Here is a 14,510-nt window from a genome sequence, read left to right on the forward strand (position 1 = left end):
GGCCAAAACTCTACACCTACTGCATGCACCCTGTCCGTGGTTCTAAAATGTGTCAGAAAGCCGCCGAGAAGCTTCTCTGTAACAGAGGTCCATCCTTTGTGGACAGAGCACCCTTTCTCAGACAAGACTTAAATGCTGCCCCAACCTTTTGCTGCTTTGGTTTAATTTTAGCCGACAGATGCATCACGTCATCGTAGGTCATGGAGGCAGGCCGGATGGGATACTGAAAGAAAGAGCATACATGGACAGGTTAGTCTTATGCAGACAGCAATCGGCAGAGAGCAATTCTTAACTTACGACTGCATGGCAAATAATGCTCGAATGATGGCGGCACTTCAGATCTACGCATTACACCTAAGCTGGGGAAGAGGGCATCTGGGTTTTATTATTACTACACTTCAGTTTCACAGGAAGCCATTCTCCAAATAATGCTCTGAAGTTTTGAGGTACTGTGGCACAGCCAATTCAAAAAGAGAGGTTGAAATATTTCCAGGAGGTGCCAACCGACTGCTGCTGATAAATTAAAAACTGTCGCCTGACTAAACCAATGTCTGGATATTCTCCCCTCTTTCCTTACAGGGCCGAGTGGCACTTATTAAAAACGGTCTTATTGCCTAAATTACTTCATCTGATGGAACTCCGCCCATTTCAATAGCTGTGCAATTATTTTAAGCCATTGGATACATCCTGTGGTAAATTTTTATGGCGACAAAAGGAGGCTAGATTGCCTTTATCAGGCTTGAGAGTACCTAAAGAAGAAGGGGAGTTGGGATTTCCAAATTTTCAGTATTATAACTTAGCTAGCAACATGAGACTTCTGGATGAATGGCTACTGGGGTAGCAGAGATTATGTGGCTCTCTGGATGGAAACGGACTGCTATGTCCCTCATGACTTAAGGTTATTACGTACTCAGAGAGAGGCGCTCCCACGTGATCTGGTAGGATGGAACCTTACTAAGCACCTTGCAGGGTACTTGGAAAATGCTGTGAAGTAGACTGGGCTTGTCTGCTACCATTTCACTATCATCAGCTTAGTTTTTCTCCAGGCATGGGGGGACAGTTTTTTTCTCAAGGGGGTGGAGGAATCTGGTGCTCTCCTAGGAAGTTTCTTCGATATATACTTTCACACATATTCAATAGCCAGTGAATTTGTTTTCTTTACAAATTCACAATGATATTACATCTAAAATGCACGGTAGGAAACATCTTCTGGTTCTTCCTGCTTTCAATACCTATGTGAGAACGTGTCACAAACACAGGCATTCGCTAAGTGCTTTATATATCGTTTAAATAAAAAAATCTCTGAAAAGCATTTTACAACAGTGTGCGCTTACATTTTCATAGAATGCATAAAGAAATGTAATAGAAACAGAAAATGTTTCAGTACCTGAAACAAGTATAGCTTCTCTGCCAGGCTTTTAGCCAAATACACGTCAATCTGAAATGGAAAAAGAAACCCCCCCCCACCACATAATTTATTTTGATAACATAAAACCTGAGAAAACAATTCCTGACTTTTCAGAAAGCTGTCACCAGAGCTGCTCATTAAAACTCAGCAGCCATTTTACTAAATCTATGTAACTTGGTCACAGACCTTTCACCTCAGCTTTGACCTTTACAGACCATGTGAATTCATAGCAGAACAGGTGCCACACATAGCATTATCCCTGCCAAAAGGAGCCATTGTGTGCGCGCTGCTCCTGTGTCTCTGGGCCACTACCATCGAATCAGTAACAGGCCCGTCCCAACTCGCTGACGCAACAGCATAAAGTCTTATAATTAGAGAGGTCGAACCAGAAAAGCTAAGAGGGTGGAGGTGGAAATTAGGTAATGGGCTTCCTATATTATATAATGAGCCGGTGTTCCTCCAATTATTTTCTTGTCTCAGTTTCTGCCTGGATTCAGACACTTAGAGAACGATTTCTAGCTGTTGCTGAATACCTAAGACAGCAAACTTAACTAGCTAGATTGCAGACTGAAATACCCTAAATTTAGCCAGCTAAGTCTTTCCCTGTCCCTGGGAATAGCTCCAAGGCTGTCCACTTTTTGAGAGATACCTTTGATAACGCACTCTTTAGCATTTCAGTATTGGAACTGCAGATCCTCATTTGCATGTATAAAATTAACCAGCAGTCAATCACATCACTTGCTAGCAAAATTCTACTCTGCAATTTATGACGTCCATCACGGTGGCCATATTTAAAACACACTAGAAACTAAGATATTTCTCTGTTATAAGGAGGACAGCTCTAGCAATCAACCCTGGTGGAATTCCAACTTGCCTCCAGACATTTCTCTTGTCAACGAAAGGGGAATGGAAATAAATTATTTTCTGTATATATTGTTGAATTTCACTGTGTTTTTTGGTGATTCTGATTTAAGACAATACTCTGAGCTGTTGGTGGCATCTGTTGGGGACATGCTATCACAGCTCTGACCATGAGGGGGTGCTATCAAAACCACTAGAGTCTAGGGAGGCAGACACTGCTGGGCTGCAGGTACCTGCTCTTGCAAAGCTATGCAAGGCTGGAAGGAGGCAGAAGTACAGAAGCTTAATAGGTAAAAGGGGGAAAAATGGGAAGAGCCCTTGGACTGAACTGACGAGGGGAGGGAAATCTTATTCCACTGAATGCTCAATGAGTGACAGCTACCGTAGTACATTTATATTATTCAAATAGCAAATGAAGCATGTACACACACCCTAAAAAAATGTGTTTACCTCTTGTATAATTGGGTCATCTTCCTCATTTGCCATACTAGAAGGGGTGGAAAAAACAGTCTCAGTTTGGATCTCTCTTCACCCAGAGCTACCTGGAAGAAAAAAGGCACTCCCTTAAGAGCTCCCCCGCATTTATCCCATGCTTTCCTGAAACAAAATTTACTAACTGTAAATGCTGATTTATGAAAATGTACCCAGTATGTAAAATTTGCCTAATATTCAGAGCCATTTTAAAAAGTTTCCAGGGCTGGATTTAGGAATAAGCAACAGGTACTTGTCTAGGGCATCAAACTCTGAAGATACCCAAACACTGAGACTCCCCCTGTCATTGGTCCTCTGCCTATGGGTGCCATTATAGTCTTAAATCCAACTCCAATGTGTTATATTTATAGTAAAAGTATTTATTCTATTCACTTGCAGCATATTTTACCATTAAGATTGAATTATTTAAATCAAATTGTAGGTGCATCAAGGTATCTGCATCCCTACAGTAAGAACATAAGAAATAAGAACATAAAATAAAATAAATAAATAAATAAATTGCCATGCTGGGTCAGATCAAGGGTCCATCAAGCCCAGCATCCTGTTTCCAACAGAGGCCAAAACCAGGCCACAAGAACCTGGCAATTACCCAAACACTAAGAAGATCTCATGCTACTGATGCAATTAATAGCAGTGGCTGCTTTGAAATGCCAAAAAGTGGAATATAAATCAAATAATTTTCTGATAATCAACCAACCTACAATTCAGTACCCCGATTTAAAGACTTACTGTCAATAGCTAAATATCTGAAAAGGAAAATAATACATTGCACATATTTACTACAATAAATATGACCATTTATTTTCTAGCCATGCTTCCCAGAAAAATGTAAAGATGCTAAATGACAGGTAGACACAGAATATGGAGGCAGATAAGGTGCAAAAGAATTATGTAGTGTGCCCATCATTTTTTCACAATTAAGGATCCTTTGAATCATAAACAGGTAGACAAAGGTCTTTGCGATGTTAAGATGTCAGAGATCAGGAGAAGCCTTTAGCAAGAACCTCAGGCTGCAGCATTAAGCCTGGAGTGCTTACTGAAGGGCACTTTCTTGGTTTTACTGGAAACGTGTATCCAAGTCCTGCTCTAAGGAATATGGGATTGGATTTGTCCACTCAACTGCTTTTGCTCTATTTCTCTAGTTTCTAACCTCTGGCATCTCAAAGACCTAAATCTGCCTACTTTCCCAAAAGCTATTAAACAAAAACGGTTTGCATTTACCTGTTTCTTATAAAGTGCCATTCTGCATTGTCCAAGGGAATTATTAAGCACTAGGAATTCCTGCCATAATAGCACAGCTCAGGATTCTAGAAGCAGAGTTCTGGCATCTATTTTGCTTCAACGCTGGTTCTGAAGAGGCTCTTGGTAGAAAGGTAACACTTTACTATTTACCGAACGATGTGTCACTGGGTTTACATTGTTTCTCGAGTATACGAAAACGCCTTACTCGGCAACTTATTCATAAAATCCCTACTAATGTAAGCCCCCCGGTTCTCCTACCACTATTACTTACTGCAGCAAAGGCGTCTCATTAGCAGTCCAATTTTTCCCAGGAACAGGGGAAAGTCACCAGAAAACAGAAATCAGGAAAAGGGAGAAAGGCAGCTCAAAGGGCGGATCCAAACCCATATTCCTTAAAGCAGAACTGGATACACGTTTCCAGCTAAACCCAATGCCTTCCCATAGAAATTCCAGGCGGACGGCAGCAGCGCTGCCCCTAACACGTTATGCTCTTGATTTTTATTTCACTTCCGCTTTTTTGCTGTCTGTAATCATGCCAGCTTATTCCTGGATACAGGGAGATTCGGCATCAGTCTGCAAAAGATGATGCAACCACTCAGCAACTGAGGCGTCAGGAAGCCCCTTCACAACATCGGCACGTGGAAGCTGAAAATGCAGTCCTGCCTGCCCTTGCTGCATATAACAGCAGAGCGGCAACATCGGGGGCTGGCTACTACTTTCACAGCCTCCCGTCCGCTCGCCCCGGTTTAAACGTGGACGGAGATTCTGAATTAAATACCATAGGCCTCCTTCCACTCCCGGAGGCCAAGACCTAGCGTATACGAAAACCCCGTTCGAAGAGAACAGAGGCACCGGAGGAGACAAACACATAACCCGATCAGCTGGCTACCTACCTGACCCGGTGACAGGCGCTCAGCTCCGGGCGTCTCCGAACTCCGAGACGCCTATCAGGCGGCGGCCATGTTGTTCGGCGCAGTGACACGTGGGGAGCGGCTCCTCTTACCCACAACCCTTAGCGGGACGCTCAGCAGCGCTCCGACACTAGGTGGCGCTGTGCTGACGTTTAGCGGGGAAGGTCGGCAAAAGTAAAATTTAAAAAAGGTTTTCTGGCAGCGGTGGGATTCGAACCCACGCCCCCGAAGAGACTGGAGCCTTAATCCAGCGCCTTAGACCGCTCGGCCACGCTACCTCGGTAGAAAAAGCTCTCTTAGTGCTCTATACTACATTCTCTAATCGAAAAGCTCTTCACTACGTTTTATTTAATCATAGTATGGTGCCCTAATCCATAAGGAAACCCACACGCATGCATTATTTTTTGTGATCTCTGAAAATCTACAGAGGAACAAAATAGATGATACCTCAATTTACATTTTGTAAAGTTAATGTGCAAAATCAAGACAAATAAAGTGGTTTATTTTCTCTTGGGTACTGTTGAGAAAAGTATAAGCAAAGAGGTGGAGTAGTATAGGGACACAGTTGACCTAAAAGTCAGGAAAAAATTAATTTTAACATGTTCCACAAATTAACAAGGTTTTTTGACCACGACTTTTTTTTTTTTTTTTGCATAACTTGTAAAATTTCCCATAGCTTTTTCTCCATGTCGGCTTTTAGTTGATATTCTGTAATATTTGAGCAGTAGCTAGTTGTTGACTTTCAGATCATGCCTTGCTTTCAGATTCCTTTTTCTCAGGGCAGGTTCTGTTGATATTTCCCAGTACATTTTTTTTCCCTAGAAGCAAAGGTGCCAGTACTCAGAGGACGTCCCTTGGATGGGGGGGAAAGGGGCAGCTCCCCAAGTTAGCCCCATCCCCCCCCCCCCATTCTCTACAATCGGCTGTAGGGTTCACTCCTCCTGCCCATCTTGAAGCATGAGAACAGCGCTTTTACCTGCTTTACCTCCTCTGCCACCCTCATGACATAGGAAAAGCTCCCCTGGGGAAAGGAGGTTGAAAGAGGCATCGTTGGTGCTTGCCTCAGATTTAGATTCAGGAAATATTATCGTGTCATGATTTGTGCATATATTGTCAAAGTAATACAAAAAGTGCTTAAAAAGAAAAAAAATACATAGGGACCTTCATTTTTATTTTATTTTCCCTGGGAATTTCAATCTTTCAAAATAAAATCACTGGAAAATGACTTTGTTATAAGAAACAGGAGAAAAATCAGTGGAAAAGTCATTTTTCCCCACTGATTTTTTTGTTATAATATTGAAATTCCCAGGGAAAATAAGACAAAAACTGAAAACAAAGATCCCTAAAAATACATAATCTTGCTAATAGGATAATAAAAAAATGCAGGGTACAGAACAATTAATAGTATTGGCAATTACCAGGTTCTGGTGCTCTTCTACAGGGCGGGTGCCCCATCTCTATTGGCCATTGCCCTGCAGAGAACAGCCCTCTGCCTCCTGCTCTGACCAGTCCCTCCCCTCCCAGGCATCATCCAGCACACATCAGGTGGTGAGAACAGAGCAGAGAAGAGTCACTCCCCTCCTATCATCGACTAGGGGCTGATGCAGAGGGAAAATGAAGGTACCAGTACTGGCAGGAAAAAAAAGCCCTGTTCTTTTCAAATATCTACTTTTCAATTATTGTCAAATGAAAGTGATTTTTAGGTGAGCTTTGCTGGATCAACCCAAATAAGAACATAAGAAGTTCCTTGCCCAGTATCCAGTCTCCGACCTTAGCCAATCCAGGTCATGGAAGTACCAGGAAAATTCCAAACAGTAGATCCAATTCCTTGTCACTCCTCCAAGAACTTGTCCAAATGCCTTTTAAACCCCCACAGTTCTAGATGCCTTGACCACATCCTCCAGCAACAGATTACACAGCTTCATTGTGCGCTGAATGAAAAAATGTTTTCTCCAATGTGTTTTAAATCTGCTACTAAAAGTATTGAACAAATTTAAAAAATATATCTGCTATCTGGTAGTTTCACAGCATCCCCTCATCCCAGTATTTATTTAAATATTGTGCATTGCACTGGGCCAACTGCGTTGGCCCAGTGCAATGCACAATATTAACATACAAAAAAGTAATACAGACAAACAAAATAACATACAAAAAAGTAATACAGACAAACAAAATAATCAGCTACAATCTGCAGTAACTATCACATTTCTCCCTCATCTCTGCACTTCCTTCAATTTAAAAAGCTAAACAACCTTTCCCTATTTACCTGTTACCTCCTATTCATGATTTTACCAGCGTGATGTTCCCTCGAATGTCGGTATAAAAAAAGTTAATAAATAAATAAATACATTTTATTGGATGTGAGAGAATAAAATTCAGAAACTAGTGAAGGCGTACCTATTTGTGAAAGCATTTGGTAGCCATAGGGCTGTGGTAGCAGTGTAGGGTCTTCCTGATTCTGGTCCACAGTGACGCCTAGATCCTTTTTTTTTTGGGTGGGGACTCCCAATGTAGAAGCTTGCATTGTGTAGCTATAATTTGCCTTGCTCTTCCCTACGTGTATCACCTTGCACTTGTCCACATTACATACCATCTGCTATTTACATGCCCAGTTTCTCACAATCCTCCTGTGATTTAACAACTGTGAATGATTTTGTATCATCAGGAAATCTGATCACCTCATTCATTGTTCCTATCTCAAGCTCATTTATTAATATATTAAAAAGGAGCAGTCCCAGTACAGATCCCCGGGGCCCTCCACTATTCACCTTTTTCCACTGAGAAAAATGACCATTTAGCTCTATTCTCTGTTTTCTATCTTTAAACTAGTTCTCAGTCCGCAACAGAACATTGCTTCCTATTTCATGACTTTTTAATTTCCTCAAAAGTATTGCATGAGGTACTTTGTCAACTGCTTTCTGAAAATGCACATACACTATATCAACTGGCTCATCTTTATCCACGTTTACCCATGCCTTCAAAAAAAAAAAATGTAGCAGATTGGTGAGGCAAGACTTTCTTTGGAGGACTGTTGCTGGTTGACAAAAGCATGGATGACAGTAGGATAGATGCAATCTTGTTTTCAGAAGAGAATTGGATAGGAGGTGCTAGGAAAACAAAGTAGACAAGGTCATGGGGCCAGATGGGGGACATCCCAGGATACTAAGGGAAACGGGAGTGGTGCCACAAGATTGGAGAAGAGTGGTGGTGGTCCCGCTTCACAAGTGTGGTAGCAGAGGGGAGGCTGGAAACTACAGGCAGCTAAAGGTGTCTGTGAGGGGAGGGAGGGTGGTGTTATTCTGCAGCCATATTCAGCCTGATTTTCCAGATATGCTGTGTGCAGAAATATTTGAGCTGTGGCAGGGGGAGTGGCTGACATGGTGCACGTAGAGGCCCGACTGCACCCTCTTTCCAGGAAATCCAAGGCAATACTTAATTCCCAGGAGGGTTCTGGGCTCCTGGCCTGAGACAGCAGCAGCCACACTGCTAGATTTTGCTGCCTGTGTTTTTCTCTCCTTTCCTTTTCCCCTCTAACACCCCTTACTACCTTTATATTTTTTCCTTTCCCTTTGACAAATAAGTCGCCCGGAAAAGGGTCTCTCTCCCACAATACCCTTTGGATATCTCTTTTCACCAGTCCCAAAGTCACCCAATTGTGTGTCCCCCCCCCCCCCCCCTTTTCATGATTTCATCCCCTGACTTTTGGAAAGCCATCATCCAGATGGGGCAGACGCCATCTGGCCCCCCCCCCCCTCTTCCCTCATATAAAGTTTAACATCCCCTCCCCTCTTCTGGCCAACGTTAACCTTTCTAACCCTAGGTACTCGGACACACTCTATTAGTTAAAACTCCTGTATTGGTAATATTTTTAGTAACCAAGACCATGCCCAATGTATTCTTAAATACCTTGTACACATCACAGTGCTCACTCTAATGTTGTTACTTTTATTCTACTGAGCATCTCCCAAGATTGTTAGCTGGAACCTATGCCCCAAGGCTTGGCCCGAATAGTGAAATATTCCTGGACTAGCTTTACCTTGACCCTTTATATGCACAGCATACACCGAGGGCAAAGTCAGAGCAAGTCACCACTCTAAATATAAAAAAAAAAAGTTCTTTTACCCTGCAGTTCAGATTTATTTCCCAGAAAAGGGCAAGTCAAGCAAGCCCTCTTCCCCAAGGTTGCCGTCTATGATCAGCAAAGCTGAGATGGGCAGCAGCATCTAGGCTGGCACAGAGGCTAAATCAATAGGGTCAAAGTTATTGGAACATCAGGGCTGTAAAAATGGGAAGACACCCAATTACATTCCTCCACTCCTCCTTTCACAAGGCATTTCATCTTACCTCAAGCCAAGGCTAAACACCGCTTGGGGTAGAGACACTATAAGAGGGTAAGACATGCGCGCAGATCTACCCCAGTATTGTATAGCACGCAGGTTATAAAATGCAAGTCATTTTTCCCTGCACTATTCACGCGTATGTAAAAAAATAAGTGTGAAGAGATGTTCAAGCTAGCCATATAATTTGCGACTTATCCAGCTAAGTGGGAGCTGCCAGATCTACAAGCAAGTTTCTTATAAAATAACAACTTACCTGCACCCCCCACCTCTAGATTTTATTTTTTACACGCGTGTATATTTGAGGTTTATAACAAACACGTGTATGGTAATTTTACAACATGCGACCTTTTACACAGTCAAAGATGAATTTTCAAATTACCATATACGTATATAATGATTTTATAAGCAATGGCTTATTACTCTATAGCACCATCAGCACATACTGCGCTGTATAAGGTACAGTATAAGTTAGCATCTACGGCCCAGAAAGCGCTAGTCTGTTTGAGGGAAGGTTACATGCCTTGTTCAGGGTCACACAACAAATATATATATATATGTATATGTTGGGGGGGAATGTGTATGTATGTACAGTGTATATTAAATATCATATTAACCAGTATGAGCAAAACAATTCAATGTTTTAAATAGAAATAGGGTGAATATTCAGCTATGGAAATGTTTATCTGAGAGAGAGACAGACAGACAGACAGACTCTGGGGTGGCACACATATTAGTCGATTATTTATACCACTGTAGGAGGGTCAACTAGTAATTCGGGGTGAGGTTTTGGTGGTGGTCTAGGGTTTGGGGGACAGTTTTACATGCACAGTCGGACGTACGAACAGCACAGTACACATCAGTGAAGCTTTGATGTGATTTGGAGTGAGGAAAGGTTCACAAAGCTGAGATATGTACAAGACAATGCCTGTCTGGGCACTTCTCAGATTGCAAAGTAAAAATATCATGGGTGCGATAAATTTAATGCATGTTGCAGTAAAATATCTATGCAAAGTGCAAAAATAGCATGCGTTGCTTTTTTTTTTTTTTTTTAAATCGCTGGCGCTATTCATGCAAAATTTATAGCAAAATGATGAATCTAGGCCTAAGCTAGCTGGATAACTTTGCTCCAGCCTAGAATGCCCCCCAGCCCACCCCTGACTTATCCAGCTCAGTTTTTACCCGGTTAACTACGCAGTTGGGTAAGTCAGGGGTGGTGGCAGGAATTTCAAAACCCACAATTTGTCCAAATAAGCCTGGAATTTACCTGGGCACACCATTTAAACAAATAAACAGAGGCGCTCAGTGAAACCTGAGAGAAGGAACAGCTTTATTTGGCAAAGCAAAATAAACTAAAACGGCAGAGTGAATTCCAATGGCATAAAAAGGTAATGCAAAGACAGTTTCAAGGTATGTGCATTTCCTACATGCAAATTCAGTTTCGCTGCAGGTTTTTCACATTTAAAATATTTTACTTATTGATCTTCTATAGAATATAGTGTATGCAACAATACAGAGATAAGATCATTCCAATGCTTTTTCACCAAATACATAGATTTTCTTCTCATAGGAATTTTATGAGAAACTGTGCATTTTTCTGTAAACATAGAAATTTAATTAAAAAAAATTCTAGACTGAGATAATTCTTGTGCAACTTTTTATCTGTACCTAAATATTTTTGTACCTAAAAAAAAGCTTACATCATGAATTGCAAACATAACATTGATGACCAATAGAATAGCAATGAAGTTAAACTCTGCATCCGACGTTTGGATAGCTGTAGAACCAGACGGTGTTCGCCGTAGCTCTCAGTCCTCCCTGATTAACCTGTGTGCCTCAGTACCCCATGAGACCGGAGGCCACTCTCCATGACATATCTCTCCTTCCATGGGATGGGTATGTCGCAAAAGGTGATGGTCCGGGAGCTGGGTAGAGCCTTTTCCTCTGCTCAGCACCTTGGAGCAAGCTTGGAGATGAATCTGTCCTGTATGGCCACTGGCAGCCATGTAGAAGAAGGGAGAAAAGCAGACGCAGTGTAGGCAATCATGCACTGGCTTCAAACAAGCGCAGAATGCACAGCATCTACCGACCACTTGTTTCAATTTTCTCTAGCCAAGGCTGCAAGTTCACAAGAAGCTTATGACTTTGGGTCAGTCACCATCTCTCTCTTCTGCTACCTTAGGTACCAACTTAAACTGTATGCCCGTGGGGGAAGGGACTTATTGTACCTGAATAATGCTGAAAGTGGCCTTGAGCATCCTTTGGAAAGGCAGGCCAAAAAAATGAATGAATGTCTAAGAAGCAATGGGATAAAACCTGGAATGGCACATCCTGCTCTTTTGACATACACCATGTTACATGGGGCATACACCCAACAGAAACCCAAGCACCTGTGCAAAGCAGAAGAGACCTCTTAACAGGTGAGGATGGCCCAAAACACTCTAAAATAAAATCTTTTCTTTGTTAGCAATTTAAATAAAAAAAAAAATCACATTAAAAATCTGTTCTGTTCAACGAGACACGCACTTAAAAAAAAAAAAAAGTCTCCAGCACCCATACCCCTGTGCACGTAACATTTCAAATGCTCATCTCTCTAAGCAGAATACATAAAAAAATAGCTAACTGTAGAAAAATTAGCCAAAAAAAAAAAAAAGGAGCTTCCTAGGCTGGCTGCAAGTTTTTAGATAAGGGATCTTCTTTGAAAATGTCATCCCAACAATAAATCCACACTTTTCCCCCTATCTACAAGAGCACTTTAGATGGTACCTATACCCCCAGCTCAGGTTTTAGCCCACTAGAAACACAGTACAGGAGTCCCAGGTCCTTTTCACAAAAAAGAAAAACTGTTTAGAAATGGTCCATATACACCCTGCGAGACTTCAGAACTCAGGCAGGCACCGTCTGCCCTTGGGATCCATTAATACGGCAGGTTACGTCTGTGTTTAATATCCGTATTATGCAAATGCATTTCAGAACTAGTGAACTTCGTTGTCAAAGAAAAAAAAACAAAACTGTTTTAGCTCTTATAACCTTTTACAGCGTAAACGATCCGAACAGCAAATATTCCTTTGCGGCTGGTTCAGCAGAGTTCCTGGAACGGTAGCAGCAGGTCCCACGCGGCAGGCGAACGAGGTCGAAAAGGACGAAGAGTCGACAGCGCGACGTGATGAACCGCTGCGCCATACAACGCGAGCCACGCCAAGCCAGACCAGAGCAGCGCAGCGCTGCCGAGGGCATTCGCGATTCACCCCGGGCTTGGTGGCTCCTGCCGCGTCCCAGACCAGCCGTACAAGAGACGCGGCTCTAAAATGCTCCATTCCGGGGGGGGCAAGGGATGCTGGGAAGGCTCCGATTTCGGGCACAGGAAGGACGACCAAACTGCATGGACATTTATTTTTCAAAGAAAGAGAGCCAAGGTAGCACGGCTGCGGTGCTCACTCACCTTGAATGCAGCTTGGACAAGCAGCGGGCGAGACCTTTTCATTGGACTGACCGCGTCCGCGCTTAAGCTCTCCACAGCTCTGCTCCCCTTCCTCGGGTTAGTGCAGAGCCCTCAGAAGCTCGTCACGAACTTATTAAAGTGAGTTTAATGGAAAGGTCTCTCCTGCAACGCTTGTGGAGCTTTTAAATCCTCGCGTAAGGAGAGAAACTCTACAGCATCAACACACCGACAGCGAGACAGCGAGACGCCGTTGACAGGCCTCCTGCTCCCACTGGGTTACCTCAGGGGCGCAAGGTCGCCGTTTCTGTGGCCCCTTCCTCGTTGCCGCACGAGCCATCGATTTTGGGGCCAGACTGGTACCAGGCCGCACCCTCTTCCGCATCACTGGATAAATGCCCACTTTTACATAGTGTTGGTATAGAAACGCTCTCTTCTTCGCGCTGTGTTTCACCGAACGTCCCTCCCAAGTCACAGAGCACCAGAGGACAGCAAACGTTTCTCCATTTGCAAGCAAAAAAAAGTTTCATTTCACCCGCCTTTACCGCGAGGGGGGTCTACATGGTCCAGATGAAGTACGCCCTCGCGCAATGAAGGCTTCCCATGTTAAAAAAAAAATCATCTTATTTGTTAAATAAATGTTCAAAGATGTAGGTAAAACCTAGTTTAAAAAAAAAAACAACACAGAAACTTGCTATTGTGTAAAACAAAGGAAAAAAAAAAGTGTTTTAACTTCGCTCACGTAATTTTTTTAAGTAACGCAGGGCCCTCATATCTAAAAGTTAAAAAATATATATATCAAAAGTCAAGTTATTAGGTATTGCAGCGTTGAAATGCATTGCCCCATGCATGTAAAAATATATTGCCCCCTCCCCCCCACCCCCGGTTTATACTTTAATTCATTTGCTCTCAAAGCAAACCAGAATTAGAAAATTCAGACAATACAAAACAAAGAAACACAAATTGAAAAACACAACACATAAAAAATAAATTCCCTCCCCCCATCAAAATAAGTCTTTTTTTTTTTTTGCCATATGCGAGGCAGGAGCTGCTGCTACTCCTCCATCATCGCCCAGGCTTCCTCCGCTTTCTGGTAATACTGATTGGCCAGTCTGCCCTTCATGGCTTCCGTGGCAGCTTCTGCGGCTTCGGTGTAGAGGTCGCCTGCGGAGGGTCAGAGGTCAGAAACGTTTCCTTAATGGGCAACCAATCCCCCCGCCCCCCCCCCCCACTAAAATGAAAAACAATAAAAGGATGGGGAAGGGGAATTAGAAGCCCCATGTCTTCCTAACACGAGAAGCTTCTACGAGCACTCTACGGTCACCGGGCTCGGCAGCTTGATGGACAATTCCCAAAGCGATCTGGGTAGGCAGAAAAGCAATCGGCCGTCTGAAAAATAAAAAGATCCTCTCTAACGTGACTTTGATTGAGAGGTGCTCTCGGGGAGAGGGTTTTGGTTTGGAAGGGAAGTCAGCATTTGGCATTGCTAAATCTTCACGTATACCTTTCCAGGAAAAAAAAATATCTACCCACAGAAAAAACGGGTACAAGTGATAGCAAGTTTCAGAGAGAAAATAGTTCTGCACTTCTACTTTGAAAAACTGGGTTAAAAAAAAAAAAATAAAAATGCATGCACAATCTTAGTCTGGTGCAGACAGTTTGACAATTGATTCCATAATCTCCAAGGCCAAGGCTCCGATTATTCACTTTTTATCCAGCTAAAATGTGGCTAGATAAGTCAAGGGCACTCCTGGGGGTATGACTGGGAGGAGGTGGCCAGTCAGATAAGTTATCTGTCTAACTTCAATATTTAGAGTTAG

At 42.7% G+C, this 14,510-nt stretch overlaps 2 protein-coding genes and 1 non-coding gene across 12 annotated transcripts in view; all 3 read right to left on the reverse strand.

The window, feature by feature from the left end:
- POLR3E (RNA polymerase III subunit E) overlaps positions 1-5,023 on the reverse strand; it is a 33,539-nt gene extending 28,516 nt beyond the window's left edge. Inside the window, exons 1-5 of one of the 3 annotated variants that reach the window (XM_029577688.1) lie at positions 4,897-4,972; positions 3,983-4,576; positions 2,720-2,811; positions 1,388-1,438; positions 146-223 (exon numbers count right to left, since the gene is read on the reverse strand). In XM_029577688.1, the coding sequence (XP_029433548.1) occupies positions 146-223; positions 1,388-1,438; positions 2,720-2,755 (165 nt within the window). In that variant the 5' untranslated portion in view covers positions 2,756-2,811; positions 3,983-4,576; positions 4,897-4,972. Of the gene's footprint in view, positions 1-145; positions 224-1,387; positions 1,439-2,719; positions 2,812-3,982; positions 4,577-4,896 lie in introns of all 3 variants that reach the window. The other 2 variants (XM_029577687.1, XM_029577689.1) reach the window with 2 other exon arrangements.
- Positions 5,024-5,110: 87 nt separating this feature from the next.
- On the reverse strand, positions 5,111-5,192 carry TRNAL-AAG. Its single transcript has one exon. It is a non-coding gene; the product is annotated as a tRNA-Leu (tRNA).
- A 5,368-nt stretch (positions 5,193-10,560) lies between these two features.
- Positions 10,561-14,510, reverse strand: part of EEF2K (eukaryotic elongation factor 2 kinase) — a 35,570-nt gene continuing 31,620 nt past the window's right edge. For all 8 annotated transcript variants that reach the window (XM_029577681.1, XM_029577686.1, XM_029577684.1 and 5 more), the window contains one exon: positions 10,561-13,854. In XM_029577681.1, the coding sequence (XP_029433541.1) occupies positions 13,745-13,854 (110 nt within the window). In that variant the 3' untranslated portion in view covers positions 10,561-13,744. The remainder of the gene's footprint in view (positions 13,855-14,510) is intronic.

The sequence above is a fragment of the Rhinatrema bivittatum genome, chromosome 14 (assembly GCF_901001135.1).
Source record: "Rhinatrema bivittatum chromosome 14, aRhiBiv1.1, whole genome shotgun sequence".
NCBI lineage: Eukaryota > Metazoa > Chordata > Amphibia > Gymnophiona > Rhinatrematidae > Rhinatrema > Rhinatrema bivittatum.